Source organism: Grus americana, chromosome 6, assembly GCF_028858705.1.
Source record: "Grus americana isolate bGruAme1 chromosome 6, bGruAme1.mat, whole genome shotgun sequence".
NCBI lineage: Eukaryota > Metazoa > Chordata > Aves > Gruiformes > Gruidae > Grus > Grus americana.
Genome location: NC_072857.1, coordinates 21071348 through 21092626, shown reverse-complemented (window position 1 = coordinate 21092626; position 21279 = coordinate 21071348). Strand labels below are relative to the sequence as shown.

General features: G+C 36.1%; 1 protein-coding gene across 5 annotated transcripts in view; it reads left to right on the top strand.

Annotated features, from left to right (window-relative positions):
• Positions 1–20377, top strand: part of LOC129207790 (sodium channel protein type 1 subunit alpha) — a 97236-nt gene extending 76859 nt beyond the window's left edge. For all 5 annotated transcript variants that reach the window (XM_054829219.1, XM_054829220.1, XM_054829221.1 and 2 more), the window contains 6 exons: positions 7024–7305; positions 14447–14500; positions 14849–14986; positions 16031–16135; positions 16503–16773; positions 17136–20377. In XM_054829219.1, coding sequence (XP_054685194.1) covers positions 7024–7305; positions 14447–14500; positions 14849–14986; positions 16031–16135; positions 16503–16773; positions 17136–18304 — 2019 coding nt within the window. In that variant the 3' untranslated portion in view covers positions 18305–20377. The remainder of the gene's footprint in view (positions 1–7023; positions 7306–14446; positions 14501–14848; positions 14987–16030; positions 16136–16502; positions 16774–17135) is intronic.
• The last annotated feature ends 902 nt before the right edge of the window (positions 20378–21279 follow it).

The following is a 21279-nucleotide window of genomic DNA, read 5'->3' as shown; positions in this document are numbered from 1 at the left end:
AAAACAAGTTGCTTCCATGGGTCACATTTACTAAGTAAGAAAATAGTACTTTGAATTTTCAGGCTTTGGGCAATTTCGAAACAGTAGAAATTCAGATGAAAGCCCTGTTTTGCCATTCAAGTGCCAGCCTCTCCAACTTTATAACTTGTTCTAAATTGTTCAGGATAAAAAGGATTACAGAAGGTTTGATTTTAAATGGTAGATGTTAGGTTTAAAAAGGGAAAAAATATTTTCTTGTGCATGCATGTGTATACTTATGTATAAATCATCATATTTGGAGTAAAATATCAGCAGAAATCTTGACTTGATTTTAACAGCTATAATTCACTGTTTCGCAAGTTGAAACCCGTCTCCTATCCAGTTAAAAACTTCTGCCTACGAGAAAGAATTAGGCCGATTTTGTTAGAGATTGTTTACAGTTTACTTAGGGATAGCCCATCACTGATCATGATCTCAGTGCTGTCTGTCACAAAATGCTCTGACAATTAAAATGAACTCAAATAGTTATCATCGACTGGGCATCTTCCAACTGAATTATTTTAAGGATTTCACAATTTTAATCTGAATTATTTAAATGTTTAAGCTCACCTTCACCGTTGTTATTCTTTGCACAAACCTGGATGGTAGCAAATTTCATAACTGCACTGGTGGATGATCTTGTAACTGATGAAAATTGTATTTGCTGAGGTTTTTTTCTGTTGATTTTGTTTGTTGATTAAGACTTTATCACCACTGATTACCCTGCAGGTCCACGCATTTCTTCTTTTTACCTGACAAACCAAATGAGAAAATTGAAGAAATTGCACGTTTCTTAAGGTACTTCTTTCTAGAAATCTAGTGCCGTGTTTTACATCACACTGCATATCTACAAGGTTCCAGCTTATTTTTGTGTATACAATTTTAGTAGTGAAATGCCAGAAATTCATAAACTCAAAGCCGTCTATGATCCCCAAAGTGTGAAAGGCTTACTAAAAGATACTCTTCAAGAATTTCCTCGTTCTTCATAGATACAATTATGAGATGAATTTCATGCCTGGGGATTGAGGAGTCATTCAAGTATTTTTGCGGGGAAGGTACTTTAAAGAATCCTTGGGAACCTTTTGCTCTACACTACCTACCTTTTCTTCTCTAATTCCTTTCAAAAGGGTTTGTCAATAGGACAATCAATATTTTTTATTTGGTTTTGCTGTGCAATTAGCAAAATCTAGGGGTTTGGGGGGGTTGGGTTTGGTTTCTTTTTTTTTTTTTTCCTTTGAACTTCTTTAATATAGGGGGTCTTCTTTCCTATCACATAGACATAAAAGAGCAGAATAGGTGCATATGTCTCTTAAATTTGGTTTGCATAACAATTTTTTTGATTGCATGTCACCTTATGAGCATCTGTCTTTTTTTGTAGCATCAGTCTTTGGAAAACACCATTATTTGCATATAGAGAAGTTCCTATTATATATTTTTGACTTGTCTGACAGGAACATGTGCCCATGCTTCATGATGAGTAAACTAGAAAATGATAGAGGATCCAGTGATAGTGGAAAAGCTATCAGTTAAAAGTACATGAAGGAGAGCCACGCATTGAATTGAAGCTGCTGGACAGCTGATCTCACTGTGTTGGTGCTTGGCCTGTGAAGGTCCAGTGGTATGCTTATGCTGCCATAATACAAATAAATCACCTGATGCACTGGTTCTCTTATCGTTATTGATTCATGAATGCAAAGAGCAAGGGATGATGATTCTCAAGACAGAGGTTTGTTCCAATGACTCCTAGCCTTGGACTATCGGATACTGCTAGTCCTTTTGATTTGGGTATGGGTTTTCTTCATGATGCTCTTTTGATCCCCTGACTGGCACAGTTGTTGTATTCCTTATGTCTTTTCCTCCCTTGCCTCAACTCCTCCACAGTTTAAGAGACAATACACCTGTCTTTTAACCGATACCCACTACCTGGTCAAGTCAGTGTGGTTTCAGCATCTTCTAGCCTTCCTTGTGTGATGTCTTCAAAGTCCTTGACTATGAGAACATACTAAACTCAGATCATGTATGTCACCCGAGCCTCCATTCCTGCCCACTTATGGCATACCTACTTGCTCATTTCTGCAATCTTACCTCTGTGGTGGACCAAGAATCTAAACCAGTGGCTACTTGCTCACTTCCTCATCTTTCAATGCAAATGCTCTCTCTGGCAGCTTTGTGTACATCTGAACTTTGGCCAGTTGAGCAGGGGAGATTCATGATCTTATGGCAGATTTTCTTGCCTCATGCTTGTTTAAGACAAGGCAATACTCATAGCTTACTCTCAAATCCTGCCCAAGGCAGTGTCAGTGTTTCATTTGAGTCAGGAATTAATTTTCCTATTTTTCTCTAATGTGGCTTATGCTACGTATGCTATTTTCAAACTCCCTTTGCATGTTGCTACCTTTGAACAACTGGCTCTTCAGCCTTTGTACTACTAAGACAGAGATGAATGTCTTTTTGTAACAAGCACCATCTGAAGTCTACAACTGTGTGACTATACAGTCACCTAAAGAGAAAGAAACTATTTATTTTTTTGGACATATGTACTCAAACCCACAATTTGTTCCTCTTCCTTGGAGTTCCTGAAGGCTTTCTCATCTATCAAGATATTGAGTACAGGAGGAACGTGTCTTCTGCTTGTTAGGGCCATCTAGCATACAGAGAAGGTAAGGTTTTATTTCATCCATAAAGGTCCTGGTGAAGTAAAAATGATTTGGCTTTCTCTGCTTGTGTATGTGAATCTTAAGTGAGAATGTACACGCAGAAAAAAATATGAGGTAAGAGTTAAATAACCTGTATAGCCTTTGATGGACTCCTTCAAAGGACTCTGGTATGAAATCTGGCACATCAAATTTGGGAAACTTTTCCTGTTTAAGCCTAAAATTATGAAGCTGACAACTTCCAAAGTGGAGGCAAATAAAGTACTTTTTGTCATTTTAAGTAGGAAGAACATTCTAGACATAATCCTATAACCTTTCTTTCCATCTCAAAGATGGTAACTTCCTCCTCATTTGCACCAGGGACAGAGTTTGGAACTTCTTCACAGAAGCTGCAACAGTTATGGAAAAAAAATGGATAAGTACTACTGAAGATTGTTCCTGGTTTGTTTACAGATTTCAGGAGGCCCTGCTCTATCCATTAGTCATTTTCCAGGAATTCCTGGAAAGCCTGTGACTGCTGAGGTGCCAGGATCTGTTGAAGCTAGTTTGCTGTGGGACCTATAATATACTTATATCTCACTATGTGTTTCAGATGCGCGTCCCACAGCAAGGCTTTATCTTGTAAAGCTTCCTTATATTCAACTCATACAGCAGGATAAGCTGGTATTTTGCACAATCCTCACTCTATACATATGCACAGCTCTGGTAGCAAAACTGATTTTCTTTTTTTCAGTTCCATTTTGCTGTCTTCTTTGGACAGTAGTTAAAAAAAAAGATACAAACAGCAATAACAAAAAACAACTGGACTACTAATTTGTATTGACGTAATGTCATATCAGCCAGAAGATAAGACAGACAATTAGCGTTGCAGTAGTTCTTTTATCTTACGTATATACCTGATGTTGGAAAATAAATGTTATGAAACTGTAAACATGAAAAAATTGTGTATATATATGAAATACTACTTTCTTCTAGAGGAGACATGATTTCCCACAATGATTTTTTTTTTTCCTGGATGAATATCAACTGAGATGTGAAACAGTCTAGAGCCCATTTGTCTTTGTAGGTGTCAGGTGTTGCTTCTCACTTGCATTTATTGCTATTCCACCTACCTGAAGCTATAGGAAGGTGAACAAGCAGACTCAGCTTGGGCTTTGCAGCTTACTCATCGGAGTCAGCCTGACCAACAACATCCCAGCCTTGAGGAAATGCATAGGTAATTTTAATAAACAAACAAACAAACAACTCTGCAAACATCTTTTTCCAATTTATTGGCATTATATTCTGTATCAAGGAATAACAGAAAATAGGCCCAAAAGAACAACCTTTTAAATAAAAAAATACATTCAAAATCACATACATCTGACCTAGATTTGAAGAACAAGAAAAAATAAGAGCTGTAGTTGCCAACATTCTTTTAACCCACTACAGACTCTTTTCAACAAGACGAGATAGATAATTTTTCTTTGCTAAAGTTTTAACTTATTAAGAAATGCTAATTGATCACTTTTCTGCATTCAGTTCACTTTTCAATTGGTTCTTCCTTTTTTCTGTCCATTTGCTGTAACTTTTGTGCATAGGTGTTGCGTGTGTATGTACAGGTGCTACCTTGGATATATATTATGTAAGCTAATGTCCTGGTTATCGTGATATACCTCAGCTATTCCCAAAGCAAATACCAAAAAAGTAAATGGAAAAAACACTGATAAAGCAATTGCCTCCAACTGTATGTTTTGAAGAAATTAAAGACTTCTTCCTAAGGTGGACTTTACAGTCAGCCGAGCATCTGACCAGCATGTAAAAATGCTGGTTTACATTATAAACATGATAGGGCAAAGACTCAACACTGGTGGGGAAAAAAAAATCAAAAATCAAACAAAAACAAAATGCAAACAGAAAACAAGTTCTAAAATTTTTAATTTTCTTTTCTTCTTTTCTTAAAAAACCTTCCAGGGGGACTGGATAGCTCAAGGGGTTGGTAATAGGATACAGAGCGTTTCATCTCTAGGTCACCAGTTCGCATCCAGGCCAGGTCAGTAGTGACCAAAAATTGTTACCATTTGATGGGGTTTCAGTGACCTATATGAAATAAGTTGTTGGAACCGTTGTTGGAACAGTTGCTGGAAGCTGTTCGTTTCTTATTCAAGAAGATGTGGCTGATCTTTTGGCAGTCTCAGTAGCAAGACTGCATTACCTGTTCGTCTAAAGACACACTGATGGCATTTTGTAGAAATCTTTCTTTCTACAACTATTATCAATTCATAATTGTTGTAACAGTTACTGTAGCTGTTAGTATTCTCCTGCCTGTTCTGGATCTGTGCTGTACTCCAATGGATCTCAGAGTTGTTAAAAAGGTACCTGCTACAGGCACTCAATTCATACAAAACCATTCTTCATGTGAGCACAGGTAACCTTAATTTATTTAAGTTGCAGGACTAAATCCCCATCTTTCTTTCTTGACATCTTTATTCTCAGATTAAACAGAGGAATTCAGTCAGTATAGCACATCTAGAACATTTTTATGGGTGAAGAAAAAAAAAAAAAAGCCAAAAGATAAGACAACCACTAGCTGGCCTAGAATTTCCAAGCAACAACAGCATAATACAGTGTCATAGATCAGGTCAGACTTGGAATAAATTCCAGAATTTTTATGTTGTTCTCAGTTCCATCAAGCTAAGTAGCAACAGATTTCTTCTCCCCACAGGATAGTAAAAAACCATTTTCCTCACACCTTTGAAAATGGTTTCTCATGTTCAGAATATTACTGGGACCTTGTTAGCCTTTTTAAACATTTTCTTAAATGGCTAGCTTATGCATATATCACCTAGATATTTCACATTTTCTATAATAGAAATCTCAAGAAGCAAGCATGCTTCCTTTAAAGTTATCACCAAAAATAGCAGCTGCCAAGAAAAGCTAAATTCTAAACAATTCATGGTTTTATAAAAGATAATTCTCAGTTACAGAAAGGTCCCATTTCTACTGTCTGGCAATGGAGGAGGCCCTTAAAATGCGAAGAAAATATGCCCTGAAAATAACATTTCTACCTAAGATCTCTAAACAGGTCCTAATTCCTGGCCATAACATTTGGGAGGAGGAGGGTGCTGAGTGACGAGTAACACAACCACAATACTCCGCTTCCAAAGGCCTTCAGGAGGCTGTGAAATACAGGTAGTAAGACCGAGCAGCTCTGAGCTTGCTCAGAATTATGTTGGTAGTGGGGAAGATCCCTCTATGTTGCAGAAAGCGGGGAACGAGGATGGACCAAGATGCCTTAATACACCCCAAGAATCCATGCCAATACTTTCTTTCCTGTCTTACTGCAGGAACTGGATTACTGAGAGTCAGAGCCCTGCTATGTATTTCATTTTACCTTCCTACAGAAACTTTTACAGAGAAAATAGTAAAATTTAAAATAAAATACAACATGTGAATGAGATCAGATATCAGATGCTTAAGGAGAAATGATTGCTCAGTTATTAGCAATCAGCAATTAGTTATTAAGTTTTGATAGCTCTGACAGACACATGTGATTAAGTACTGAATATATCAGAAAAATACACTTTTTATCTACAGAAGTAAATACTGACATCTTGCCTGCAAGGGGCTGAGAAGGCAACTGGCCAAAAGTAATTTAAAATGCAAAACCAAAACCCCTAAATATGTCCTTGATATATGTCCTTCTTTAGATAAATGAAGGGTATTACTGACTTAAACTCAATACATGAAACAATAAGACTGGAGCTTGAAATAAATTATGTTGATTCAAGTAGACACATATTGCAAAACTGTCTTGCTTTTCTATACAAAGAAATTAATCTTTGTTATAATCTTGCATGGAACAATAAGGCAATAAAGATATGTATTTAATTCCTGCATAATCCTTTTAATGTAGAGCTTAGTTTCTAGATTCATGGCATTTGTGTTTTCAGCTTAAATTTCAAAGCTCTGTTGTTCAAATCTACAGGTTGCCATTTTTCTTTAAACATTTTTAAGCTATAATTTGATGCATTTTTAGAATTTTATTATGTCTGTATTTATATTTAACACATTTGTCTTTTTTATATAGAACACGTCAGTGTCAGGCTTCATCTTACTACCACCAAGCCTTCTCTTTTGTTTTTCTTTCAATTATTTTAATTTTCTCACTTATTTTCCTTTCATTACATGTACTAATGTTAAGTATTTAAAAGAACAGTGCAATGCTACAGTTGTTAATGTACTGCTTTAACGTATATGGTATTAGTTTCTGAACAAGCATTTATGAAGCGTTGGTAAAACAGTATACAAAACTTTATTGCTGTAAATATTCTTACACTCTTTTCTTTTTCCCCCTGTATTTGTGTACTAGGTGGTTGTGAATGCCCTTTTAGGAGCAATTCCATCCATCATGAACGTGCTTCTCGTTTGTCTTATATTCTGGCTAATTTTCAGCATCATGGGAGTAAATCTGTTTGCTGGGAAGTTCTACTACTGTGTTAACACCACAACTGATGAAAGGTTTGAAGTCGACCAAATCAACAATTTTAGTCAGTGCGAGGAACTCATAAAAAACAATCAAAGTGCCCGATGGAAAAACGTGAAAGTAAACTTTGATAATGTAGGATTTGGGTATCTTTCTTTACTTCAAGTAGTAAGTGATCACTCTTTATATACCTCTTACTGTTTATATGTAATAGCGAAAAGCAATTCTAGCAACAAAGACAGAAAACATATTTACCCGATGATTTTTATCTGTGACTTAGTAATACTGCTGCACTGGTAATTGATTACTCTTTTCATAGTAAGCAGCAAGTAGAGCCTACTCAGATAAATAAAGAATTTTTCGGACATCTGACAGAACAAGTGCTATTCTTAGTATTTATAGATTCCTTAGTACTCCAACCCCTTCTAACTTTAAAGGTTTCTCAAAGTACCTAGGAATGGTATTCAGCTATCTGAATACTTTAAGTTTTACTGTCGCTGAAAACCAAAAATCTGCATTGGTGTGATTAAGTCACAGAGAAGAATTCCACGTAGGAAATCCCATCTTAGTGATGTGGCTGCCACCAGTGCAGACTTATGTGATCTAAGAAGGAATTTCTCATTCAGAAGAAAAATAGGAAAGAAAAATGTAATTCAATTCTATAATCTATGAAAATTTCCCCTGCTATTTCTGTGCATAAACACCTAGTGGGGTTTATTTTGCACAAACTGAGGGAAGAAAAGAAGCAAGAAAATAGATGCAGAAAGATACTTTAAGGTTATGCCTTCACTGTCAAAAATTGTGTCCTCACAACACTAACTATTTGGAGTAGCTAACAATCTGACCCAGTTTTAATCAAAAAACTAACCTAAGTTGTATGCATTCAGCAACCTCCATGCATTTTGGAGGTTACTGTCTAATTCTGCAGAATCTTAGTTTTAATTTTTATAGGTTTTAAGTAAGTTTCTAGCTTTTGTTTTGGCATAAGAAATCGCAATAATACAAATCATTAACATGATGCAGTGGCATTGACATGGTCCTTCCATAGGGTCTAAAACGATAGTTCTGAGCATTGTGAACTGCCTCTCCCAGCTAATATCGCATCTCACCCATGTGACTGATAACTCTGACAATTTAAATGTCACTATGATTTATTATTTACGGTCACATCAGGAAAGAGCAGAGAGGGACCAACAGTATTAAAGAAATAAACTACTGAATGCAATTTGATTTTGATAAAAAAATTGGATTGTAATAGAGAGACTTTAAATATTTCTTTTCTCTGTCTTATTTTTTAAATCCACTGGCCCTGAGTCTCCCTTAGGGTCGGGGGGCAGAATGCTTTATTACCCATGTTCAGGAGAAAGAAGACATCAAAAAACTCTTTCCAAGTGTTTTGCAACGCTTGTTCCAGTAGTAACCTAGTCTATTCTGGGACAGGGATAACACCAGGTACATTTTTTCCTAGCTTTGTGGCCACAACCACCACCCCTCAGCTACTTGCAGTCAGACGTATTTCAGTGTCCTGGCTGTGCATAGCTTATTCCATCTTCTCTTCATTAAAAAGCAACACATATTTCTTACATGAAGTCTTAGATTCTTAAATTATTGGATTGTTCTGGGAGGCAAATTGGGAGAAATTTGCTAATTTTTCCCACACTTCCAAAGGAAAATATAATCTAGACTTACCATGGAGGGACCTAGCTCTCATGGGAGGACAAGCCAATTGTTTTTGCAGTACCTACAGTATAGAGATTTTGCACTGATATCAAAGGCTTGCCTAATGGATGGATTTTTTTTTTTTTTTCCCCCTGGTGTGTGTAGAATGTCAGTTACAACGCCACTTGGTTTTTCTGTGTTACTGAAATGCTTGTAAAAGCATGAAGAATTTTTTTGTTTGACACACCAGAAAAAAAATGGGACACTTCTGTCACTACACAAAACAGACACTTGGCCCTGCATCTTTTAGGGTTTGGTAGGTGAGCCGCCAGTAGTGATTTTGCAGTTATGAAATGATAAAAGCCATAGGACAGAGAAAGCAAAATATCAGCTTGATTTTCAGGTAATGCTTTAAATTATGCAGAATCTGTGTTCTTTTTCACCTTCAAGAACACAAGCAAGGCCACAATTCATAAATGTTTGAGATTCTTACATCATTTTCACAATCAAAGAAGGTATTTAAAAGACGATTTTCTATTTGATATATAAAGTATTTTTTATGAGAATCTAGAACAGGATGCTAAAGCCATCACGTTCAGAAGAACCATGAGAAGTGAATAGGTATGTCATTACCCTAGATTTCCCTGCCCTTCCTAATGACTAACAGTAACAATGAGTAAATACTAAGAATCAATTAGAGGTATCCATTACTACGTCAGAAACAAAGATAAAGCTATTGAAACTTGAGCATTTGGCCCAAAATAAGGTATTAAGCCTGAAAAATTGTAATAAAAAATCACAGTTGCAAGTGGATATGCTTTCTGTGCACCCGATGTGAACATTAATGGCCTTTTTTAAAATCTTAATGATTAGCTGAAAAGTCTACTGAAGTCATTTGGTCCTCCACCTTAACAACCCCAGGCATAGACTTTTGTTTAGGTTGCGACGGATCTGAGAAATAACCCCACAGAGGTCAACGTCATTTCACTAATGTCAAACTCAGTGATAAGTATCAACGCATGAATTACAGGTACAAGGTCCCTTTTCAGGAAGTTAGAAATGCACCACAGAAAGCTGCCTCTTACAATCCGGTATGATTTCCATTCTCCATTCTCTCCTCTGACTCATGCCCTTTAAGCCAGTCAAAGAAGGATATTGTGAATCCCTTGAGATTTTCTGGGTTATAGGTAATACAACATAAATCTTTATTTTCTGCATTACTGAGGTTTTCTATCTAGAGTGAATACTACTGGAAGTAGTACCATTCTCCTGCCCCCAAAAAAATCCAAATGAAAACAAGCCAAAAGAACTCCAAACCCTTGGCACTGAGGACTTTTTTATTTTGGGAAAGATATGAATGAGTCCCATGAACAATTTTTGGTTTGAATCATGGAAAGCCTTTTCTGGTAGTATATGAGCCTGCTCATTGCAGGACAAACACACCCCACCCCACCCCACCCCCCTTTTTTTAAGAGTAATATAGAAAAGAAACATAACTATTTCACACAGAAATACTCAAAAGAAGTGGGATAATTTCAGAAAGAAATATTCTAGGCTCAAAAAATAGATTGGAAATGTGTGGCACTGGCTTTTTAAGTAAAAAGAAATCTCTGAGAAGGTCTTTCTTGAATTTCCTTGGTGTTGATGTGGAATGAATTTCTGGAATGAGGGACCTAAGGAAAGAACATAAACTAATTTTTGGTTTGCATATTATATTTTTTTTTCTTTTGGGGGAGGGATGTGTGTAGAAAATCTTCAGTATTGATAGCTATGTTATAATTCTTTCTGCTCCAAAATACAGGCTAACAATATATGACATTGATATAACCAAGTTTTATAGACTTTGTTGATCAAAGACTATTTTCCAAAATTCTTACGTAATTTGGAGTTGGAGTGTAAATATTCGTGTTATCGGTCATATAAGTACACATTCTCTCTATAAGAATTTTTTTCTTCTATGATCCAGTGTAGCTCATGTTGGCCTATGTGGATCTGCAAACTACTTTTTTCATTTCTTGGTCTGAACTTGTTTGAGTATTTCTCTGTCCCTAAAGAAAAGCATCAAAGCAGAGACAGATCTGCTGGAGAAATTCCTTTCACAGTTTTCATGCATCAGTGAGTGAAGAGGAAGAGGTTGGTGTACACAAAGAGATGTGGCATCTGTCCTGATAATTTTATGGCCTTATGCCTTTTTAACTTGAACTTAGTGTTTGGATTCTTTGGTAAGTAAATCTCCCGGAGGCCTGCTTTTATCCTGCTGGTAAGCGTTTATGCTGCTTACCAGGATAAAATGTGGCAAACCAGTGGGTCTCTAAGCACAGTATTATATTATTCTGCTGTTACTAATACAAATAAGAAAGCACATCTTATGAAGGGTAGGGTAAAAAAATCGGAAGCTGAATTCTAGGGCTATAAGTCTTCAAAGTTCCAGCAGGTTAGTATTTTGAAAGCAAAATGTTATTGTTTCTCCAAAAGGGAATATGAATCTTCCTGGTGGTTATTTCTGGTAAAGAAATGGAGTGGTGAAACTCTGGCATTACTTATAACTTCATTGGAAATTATTCCTCAAGGAATACTTTTAACCATAGTAAAGTAGATTGGGTGATTTTCATTTTGTTGAGTTTTCTAACTACATTTGAATCTGCATTTGAATACAGGACTTTCAAATTTCCTTGGGGAAGAAAAACCATTTGGAACAGATGCTGATTTCAGTTACACTGCTGTAATCATTGAAATCCATGAATCACTCCTGATGTAGTGTCACAGAATATACAATATATCTTTTATATTTGTATATCCAAAAAGGAAACTAAGAATTTGATCTCTTCGTTGTATTTCTGTGTTATTTTCTATTCAATATGCACAAATGTCCAAATAATATGTTATTTCTGTTAAAGAAAATGTATTGCAGATGAATTTAAGCCTAACATAAGCAGGCCTAAGCTTCTACTGAGTGCAGAAGAAATAACACTCTTTGACTAAATGTGATGCCTTGACACTGAACCTCCAGTTCCATTATTTGCTATTGTTCACACAGCATATTTAAAAAGTACAAGTTCTCCTACTGAACTGATGCTGCTGCTTTGGGAATTAAGGATCTATTTTCTCACAGCTAAGTTCTCAAGTAGTGTAAATGGTTTTGCATAATGATGATTATATTCACTGATTCCTACTGATTTTCAGGAGGGATTTAGAATGAAACAAATAATGAGGGACCATATTTTATTATTAAACTACTTAATTTTAATTAGGTTTTGGGATTGGTTTTTCCTTAATATCTTCAATAATGGTAATATCTTATGGTTTTGTGAAACTCGTTGTGGAAAATACACATTTTACTCTAAATACTTTGAACTGTAAGATAGTAATATGTTAGATTTATATTTTTTCCACCCCCATACTCTTTTCAAATTGGCTTTTTAATAACAGTAATAAGCACACAACAGCTCAGTTCCTAGATCTTTTTCCTAGCACTAGCTGAAAGGTACTGTCTGTTTATAATGGAGTACTTTACTGATGATGGCGAAGTATAATAGTTTAAAATTAGTCTATTATTTTCCCATTCACTCTAGTTAGTCTAGGCTACACCAATAAATTTACAAAAAACAACAATTCTACCTTGCCTGGAGGATGATATGGAAGGATCATCATGTGTCTGAATCTGACACAAGAACGCATGCTTTGCAGAAGAGCCACTCCATCATTTGCATCATCTTTCTGATGTAAAAGTATGTCCATTATTTGCATTTAGTGTTTCAGGTTGAAATGCTGATTTCAACCTAGATTATGACAGTCCAAAAAAATGCAAATAATGTACCAAGACAGAAACAAAAGTAGCGCCTGTAAGATGTGAAATCATCCTGCCCTATTTAGACCTTGTAAGAACTCAGCTGAAATACTGAGTCCAATTTTGGTTACCATTTCGAGACATGAGCTAGTGGAAGAGAGCTCAGAGGAAAATCATGAGAATGATCAGAGTTCTGGAAAATGAGATCTACATGGAAAGATTGAAAGAACAGTGATCACAGCCTAAAGAAGAAAGGGACCAACAATCAGTTTGCAAATAAGTAAAAGGTGCTGCACAAAGGATGATTAGTACTCTGTTCTCCTGATATGTAATGATTATGACGTTCTTAAATGGCAACAGAGGGATTTATATATTAAGAAACAAGAAAGACAAGTGCCAGAATAAATATTTTTTATGAGGTTGTGGAGTGTCCATCATTGAAAGTCTTTGAGAACAGGTTAAACATATATTAGGAATTACATAAATAATGCTGATCCTACCTCTCCTAATCCCTTGCAGCCCAAATATTCCACAAGGAGTTTAAATTCTTCAGCTGAAACTTCTACTTTTTTCAGATTTATTGTTGATTTATTGGTCCACTGACACTACACTTTGATTTCACCATCATACTGTAAGTGGCCTGAACTTCATATTTTCTGTGTTAGCCCCAAGATGTGAAAGTTGTTGCATACGGGATTTGCATCTCAGGATAATCATGCTTTTTTTTAGTATTCCGCTGTTTCAAAAGTGTAAGGGACCTCTTTTCCTTTAAGAAAATAATTCTTTCTCATTTTAAGTTCACTTCAGGATGATGCCAGCTGCTTTGTATGCTGTATGAGCAAAGCCTTTTTGAAACTTCCACTAGAAATGAAACCTCAAGATGATGGAGATGCAGCAGTAACCATGGATGAAGAGTGTTTTATTCCCAACTTGTTTCTATGACATGGAATACGAAGGAACCAATGATCCGCAGCCTTATTTAGCAAAATTATAATAGGGATTAAATGACAGAGAACTATCTCACTTCTTTGTTTTATTCTGAGCACAACTGGATTAAAAACTGAGTGATTTCTACTTGGAGATGTTGCCTAGTCAAGAGAGAACTAATTGCTACAACAGAGAAAATTACTTTCTGTTTTGAACACTCAGATGAAGCAATCTACACCTCACTGTCAACTATAAAAAAATACAGATTTCAGGCAGAGGAAATAGCTATAAAAGTTCACTAAATGCCCCCACCTATGAAAACATGTTATGTCTTCACTGCACATAAAACACATCTTCTTACCAGTTTATCTCAGAACATATCTGAGAGATCTAGCCTCTGTAAAACACAATACAATATATTCAAAGTGCAAATAAAACTACTAAATCAGGTAAAGTCTTTCAAAGTAGAGAAAAATCAAAATTCTGATTGATAGGAAAATATCTTTTCTGAGCTGATCAAATTTTTGGTTCCCTTTGGTTGCCACCTTTCTGACTGATTGGAGAGGGAGGGACCACACATCAGTCTTCATTGGTGGCAACTCAGTTACATCAGGCTGTTTCTCAGCTGTACAAAGCCTTTGCAGCTGACATGACTTGATGAACATTTAGCCCACTAAAATGATACTGCATTCTATCATTTGTGATAATTATTTAGAAATTAGTTAATTACGCTTACTGCTTAAAATGTTCATATAGAGACAAAATAGGGGGATACACAGCAGTGTATACGATGAGCAGCTGTAAAGAAAGCCGAGACAAAATTATCTAGAAATCTCATGTTATGCTAATTTTTCCTGGTGCTGTACTCAGTTGCTGGAAATAATTATATGAATTGTCTTTGAGGTCTATGCTTAAACAGGTGTGTACTGTTTACAGGCTACATTTAAAGGCTGGATGGATATTATGTATGCAGCTATTGACTCAAGAGATGTAAGTACTGCAAATATTTTAAATTATCTTTTTTTCCTGAGGTCTGTCTGTCTATCAACAAGTGTGTATTTATATGTCTTCCAAAACCAATTAATATTCATACAATAGAATGAAACAAAATTAAATTAACTAATAAGAGATTCTGCTCTAACAAATTGTGTAAAACTGAATGCAAACTGCCAGATGTTGTTAGGAATAGATGGAATGGACAAAATACATTGATATAAGTGACAGGAGTATTGTCCAAACACAAAATATTAAGGACATTTTGCCCAAGGTTGCTGCTTGTTCAGTTGAAATTTTCACATGAAATCTTAGGAATGATATTTCACTTTTTTTTTTTCTTAGGTGTTACAGCAACCCAAGTATGAAGACAACCTGTATATGTATTTGTATTTTGTCATCTTTATAATTTTTGGGTCTTTTTTCACCCTGAACCTGTTCATTGGTGTCATTATTGATAACTTCAATCAGCAAAAAAAGAAGATAAGTATTGTTTCATTTCTCTTCTAAAGATATTCTAAAATAAATTTTTGCAGGTGCATGGTATATGGAATGTGCATCCAAGGTTTGCTTAAAATTGAAAAAGCTGAAGTATATTAGGATATAAAATCTTACCAAGATCTAGCATGCATTAATGTCATAAGATTTTACATTGTAGTGAATAGGACAGACCCTTCTGTTTTCAATGTCCAGGTTAGTCTTCCTCAAGTTGTCTGCTTTTCCATGCCTAAACTTCATGAAATCTCCTTACATCATCAAACCCTGATTTAGGCCCCTACATAAATTCTGATGGGTTGTCATTCAAGCTGTTGTTAATGAAAGTTACTACAGGCAGTGGATTTTGGTTAGGTTGCCACGAAAGACCCATAATTCTCTCTTTATCTTCAGTCAGACTCCAAAGGCCAGTTCTGGCTTTTGCTAATCAGAACTTCATTGACCATGGAAGCTAATCAAGATAAAAAAAGAGAGCATTTTGCTGTCAACAGTATCGAGTGCTTCAATCTTCAGCTCAGTTTCTCCAAAGTCTGATAATCCATCTTCTCAAAAACCTTGAAGACTTTGAGTCCCAATGCTAATGTTCTAATTGCTAAACCAGAGATACCTAAAGTACTAACACATTCATGCACTGAAAACCTGATGATGTCTGCTTCCTTTGTTTCACTCAAATCACAGTTCAGAAGTGACAATACTGAGCAGCCCAGACTATTTGAGCTTAGCTCTGACGCTCTTTACTGTATCTCCTCCTATAAAAGAAAAGAGGTACTGAAAAGGATTTCTTGGAGCTCAGGGAAAATACCTGTAGAAAAATGCTGCATTACGGGTTTTTGTGAGATGCAGTACTGGATGTCCAGACAACTTCTGGTCTAAATGCTTAGATTGCAGACAGCTGCATTTCATAGCCAAGAGATATTTCCTAATTCAGTTTTCTTGATTTTCATGAAATAAATAAATCACATTTATATTTAAGAGTTTTTTCAACACTGCATATAAATGTGATTATAACCAGTTTTGATTTCATGTTTTTACTTTGGAGGTCAAGACATATTTATGACAGAAGAGCAGAAGAAATACTACAATGCAATGAAAAAGCTGGGATCCAAAAAACCACAAAAACCTATACCAAGACCAGGGGTAAAAATATTTATATACCTCAGACTAATAGCTATTTACAAACAGCTCAGCTTTTATTGATATACAGAGAGCAGAAATATGCCCATGTGAAAATTATCATTAATTAGTGTATCAGTCAGCAAAAATGGAAAATGAAAACACAGTAAACCCAATTGTTTTTCCCTTGCAATCATTTTACGTATGAATATACAAAGGAGGTTGAACTAAGCTCTTGTATTCACTTTGACTACTCTACTTAAGATCACTAGTTATATTTTTATTGAAGACTCATAGGCCTTACTGCATGTATTTTTCTACTTTCTTCTAACAGGAAAAGAAAAACAATTACAGCCTGTATTGGATGTTTCTTTTTTTCTTTTCTCCTCAGAACAAATTCCAAGGCATGGTCTTTGATTTTGTGACACAGCAAGTATTTGACATCAGCATCATGATTCTTATTTGTCTTAACATGGTTACCATGATGGTAGAAACTGATGACCAGAGTAAAGAAATGGAAAATATTTTGTACTGGATAAACCTGGTGTTCATTGTCCTTTTCACTGGAGAATGTGTCCTGAAATTAATTTCACTTCGCCATTACTATTTCACTATAGGCTGGAACATTTTTGATTTTGTAGTTGTCATTCTCTCAATAGTAGGTAAGTCTTCTTTATTAACCTAAAAAGAGGTTAAAATGAACATAAGGTGAACTTTTACTCGAATAGAGCTATATGGTTGGCTTTTGCCATTGCAAGGTTTACAACTAAGTCATGCAACTTTTCATTTTATTTCGTTTTATTTACCTAATCCAACCATCAAAAATGTTATAATCATTCAACATACATTGCACCTGCAAATATTAAGTATAACTGGTAAAACAGAAATTATGCAAGTGAAATCTACAGAATATCTTTAATTGCTACACAGAACCACAGATTTTAAAACTATTTTTCTAAATTTCTACTATGATATGGAGATTAAGTGGTAATGTATCTTGGTTTTATTTTTTTGTATTTTTTAGGTATGTTTTTAGCCGAGATGATCGAGAAATATTTTGTATCCCCCACACTGTTCAGAGTCATCCGACTTGCCAGAATCGGTCGAATCCTGCGTCTCATTAAAGGCGCTAAGGGGATCCGCACTCTGCTTTTTGCTTTGATGATGTCTCTTCCTGCTTTGTTCAACATTGGGCTGCTGCTCTTCCTGGTCATGTTCATCTACGCGATATTTGGCATGTCCAACTTTGCCTATGTTAAGAGGGAAGCTGGTATAGATGACATGTTCAACTTTGAAACGTTTGGCAACAGCATGATCTGCCTGTTTCAAATTACCACATCTGCTGGCTGGGATGGTTTGCTAGCCCCAATTCTTAACAGTGGGGAGCCAGACTGTGACCCGAACAAAGCTCATCCAGGAAGCTCCGTGAAAGGCGACTGCGGCAACCCTTCCGTTGGGATTTTCTTCTTTGTCAGCTACATTATCATATCGTTTCTGGTAGTGGTGAACATGTACATTGCTGTGATTTTGGAGAACTTCGGTGTTGCTACTGAAGAAAGTGCTGAACCCTTGAGCGAGGATGACTTTGAGATGTTCTATGAGGTCTGGGAGAAGTTTGATCCTGATGCAACACAATTCATGGAATTTGAGAAACTGTCTGATTTTGCAGCAGCACTTGAGCCTCCTCTTCATCTCCCCAAACCGAACAAAGTCCAGCTTATTGCAATGGATCTGCCCATGGTAAGCGGTGACAGAATTCACTGCCTTGACATCTTGTTTGCTTTCACAAAGCGTGTTTTGGGGGAAAGTGGGGAGATGGATGCCCTCAGAATACAGATGGAAGATCGGTTTATGGCATCCAATCCTTCAAAAGCTTCCTACGAACCAATTACGACCACATTAAAACGAAAACAGGAGGAGGTGTCTGCTGTCATTATTCAACGGGCTTATAGACGTCATCTTTTAAAACGAACAGTAAAACAAGCTTCATTTATCTATAACAAAAACAAAACCGAAGGAGGGGCTGGTCAGGGTATGAAAGATGAAATCCTTATTGACAAGTTAAATGAAAACTCATTTACAGAGAAAACCGATATAACTGCATCAACAGCAGCTTGTCCACCTTCTTATGATCGTGTAACAAGGCCAGTCAAAGAAAAGCATGAAAAGGGAGATAAAGATGTTCAGAAATAAAAGCAAATAGCAAGCAAAACCATCTATGTGCAAAATAGTTCATAGCCTGTAAGGATCATATGTTTGTGTCAACAGGACTCCTGTAGGAGGTCTATGCCAAACTGACAATTTTTACAAACGTACTGTACATTAAAGGTCAGTGCCTATTAAAAGACAGTGACCCCTCGTCAGCGACTGTGACTGTGATACGGGGAAACAACCTTGAGAGGAGGTTACTGTTTTCACTACCAGCTGACACTGCTGAAGAGGAGAGAAAAAATGGCTACTCAGACTGTAGGGACCAGTTAAAGGGGTGCAAACCAAGTATTTGTGTGCTTAGCATAAAACAATATGGTAACTGTATCCACTGTTTGCATTTCAACTGCCACATACGTCATATTTTTACAAAATCTGTGTTGGTGGATTCATCTTATTTTTATTCATATGTTGTTTATTATATGTGACTATTTTTGTAAATGGGGCTTCTGTTGGGGAAGGGGATTAAGTACACCTTTACAGGTACAAGGGCCAGGTATTCTATTATACGACTAATATACACACAGAAATGATTTGCATGAAGGCATGCTGCACTTATAGATCATGCATGAAAATAACATTAAGTCACAAAGAACAACAGATTTTTTTTAGCGCAGTGTTTCTGGAAAGGAATAACAGATTTTGAGGTGCTTAATTAATGTATTCATGTTGTATCACGTCCAAACAAGTCTTGGTATGCCTGTAAAGTCCCCTACAATTCACAAGAACAGTACAGACGGATTATTTTTTGCACAGACCATTAAGTTTCAGAAAGTGCAAACTTCTTTCTTGGTCCGGAGTCACAGATTTTGTCTTTGTCAAATGTCTTTCTGCATACAAATACTAAATGAATTTGCCTCAGCCCTCCAAATTGATCCAAAAGAGCCCTTTATGAAGTTGTTCTGCTTTATCCTGCAGTATTGTTTAGCCATCTTCAGCTCTCAGTAAGGTTGATGTTGTTGTACATGTTAATGAAAAGCCCTCTGCTATGTAAATAGTACTTTTTAACCTGTGGTGCATGTTTGAGCAAACAGATAATGACCTTAGCACAGTTATTGCATCAAATATGTACCACAATAAGTGTAGTGTGCAAGCGTTCAACAGGTAAAATTACTTATTATCTACCATTATAGATAATTTGGATGCTATCAATGCATGTTTATATTGCCTATGCTGCTGTTCCTTTGACTGTCCAGGATTCTTAAATACGGGAAGCCATACATCAGAGCTAAATGAAATAAACTACTCAACAAGACCTCATTCCTCCATACCATTAAGCAATATTTTGCAGCTACTTAGGAGCTTATTTGTTTTACATTTTTGAATTTTCAGAGAAAAGCATATAGTGTATATCCAAACTGTACAGACATGTTGAAAACTACTAAACCTGTTGAAAATAATGTTAGAATTTTATAAGCAAATATAAATACTGTAAAAATCATTTTATTTTATTTTTCAGCATTATGTACATAAAACAAGAACTGAATTTTATCTTCAGGTTGATGTCACACCATTTTTGTTACTTTCTGTCCATAGCACTTTTTCACAGAAGAACTCCAGAGAACAAGATTTAACTAAGAGAATGGATAGCTGTAGGTTCTTATTTTTTACAATATTTGCAAACATGTCAATACTTTCTGCAAAGTAAGTTCATAATTAGCTTCTAAAAATCAACGTTTTTTTGCAGTTGGGAAATGGTGTAAAGTTCAAATTGAATGTCTAAGCAGTGCCTGCATCGTAAGTTTTCAGCTACAACCTTTCTTTCACAGAATCCTTAATCTTTTCTCTTATTTACTCACAGATTTTTTTTTGATTCATGCTGCAGTAGAACAGTTCTAAATGTTATCTTGGGTCCACAATATTTTTTCACAAAGAGGAAGTAGCAAAATTGTATATTCCAACACATCAAGACATTTTATGTTTCTTACACAGGAAAATTAAATATAGATTACTTTTATTAAAATTATTGACTAATACTGTATTAGTGAACTGCATGCAGGAAAATGCTATTACCCTAACTGATGCTAAAGAACATTATTAATGCGCCAAAATAATAAAGATTACATTTTTTTATTGTATGTGCACTTGTCTTTATTATCTGACATTAATATGAAAAAGGTATGCTTCTGGAACCACAGATACTGAAAACCCTTACAGCCAGCTATACTGTTCTTCCACATGAGCAAATCCTTGGGACTTGCTCGTTAGTCACCACCTAGGAGTTTCTAATTCGATGCATGTTAGACACTGAGCATGATGATTCTGCACGTGCCACTAGTACTGCCCTGAGCGATTTCACGGGTTCATGCGGCAGCTCCACGTGGTGGGGTACTCAGCCATCCAGTCCCCGTCAGAGCTGTCCTGAGTGTGTCCCAGGAGGCTCAGAGCATTTACAGGACGAGAACTGAGCATTCATGAGTTTACAACGAGAAAGTGAGGACTGAAGTAGTACTGGATACATGACATTCCCCAACTTGGATTACGAGAACCAGTTTGTTCTTGCTAGTTACCATTCACAAATAGGCTACAGAACATCTCATATTCAAGTCCATTTCTGAAAAAGGTGAATCGGCGTCAGGGTGTATAACCATTGGTCTTTTCCTCGGGAATTTTTGAGAATCTCTCTGGAAGCACTATGTTCCTGGAAGCTATCATTTGTAGATATCGAAATGGAAAAATGCAAATGCAGCTGGAAAGTGGGCCTGTCGGTTTTTCTTTATGAATTGCTTCCGTGAATTTCTGAAAATGTTCATTTTATACGCTTACATAATTTTATATTGCATTCCCCTACAACTTACAATGAAACCAGTTTATGAGCAACTGTATTCTGTATTCTTGCTCAATTGCTAATGCAGAAATAAAATTTCACAGCATCTTCCCTGAAATTCATCACAAATCTTTCGAGGGAGGAAAATGTTTCTCCTTCAAATTGTTCTGAAATGCATTATGAAAAAAGTATA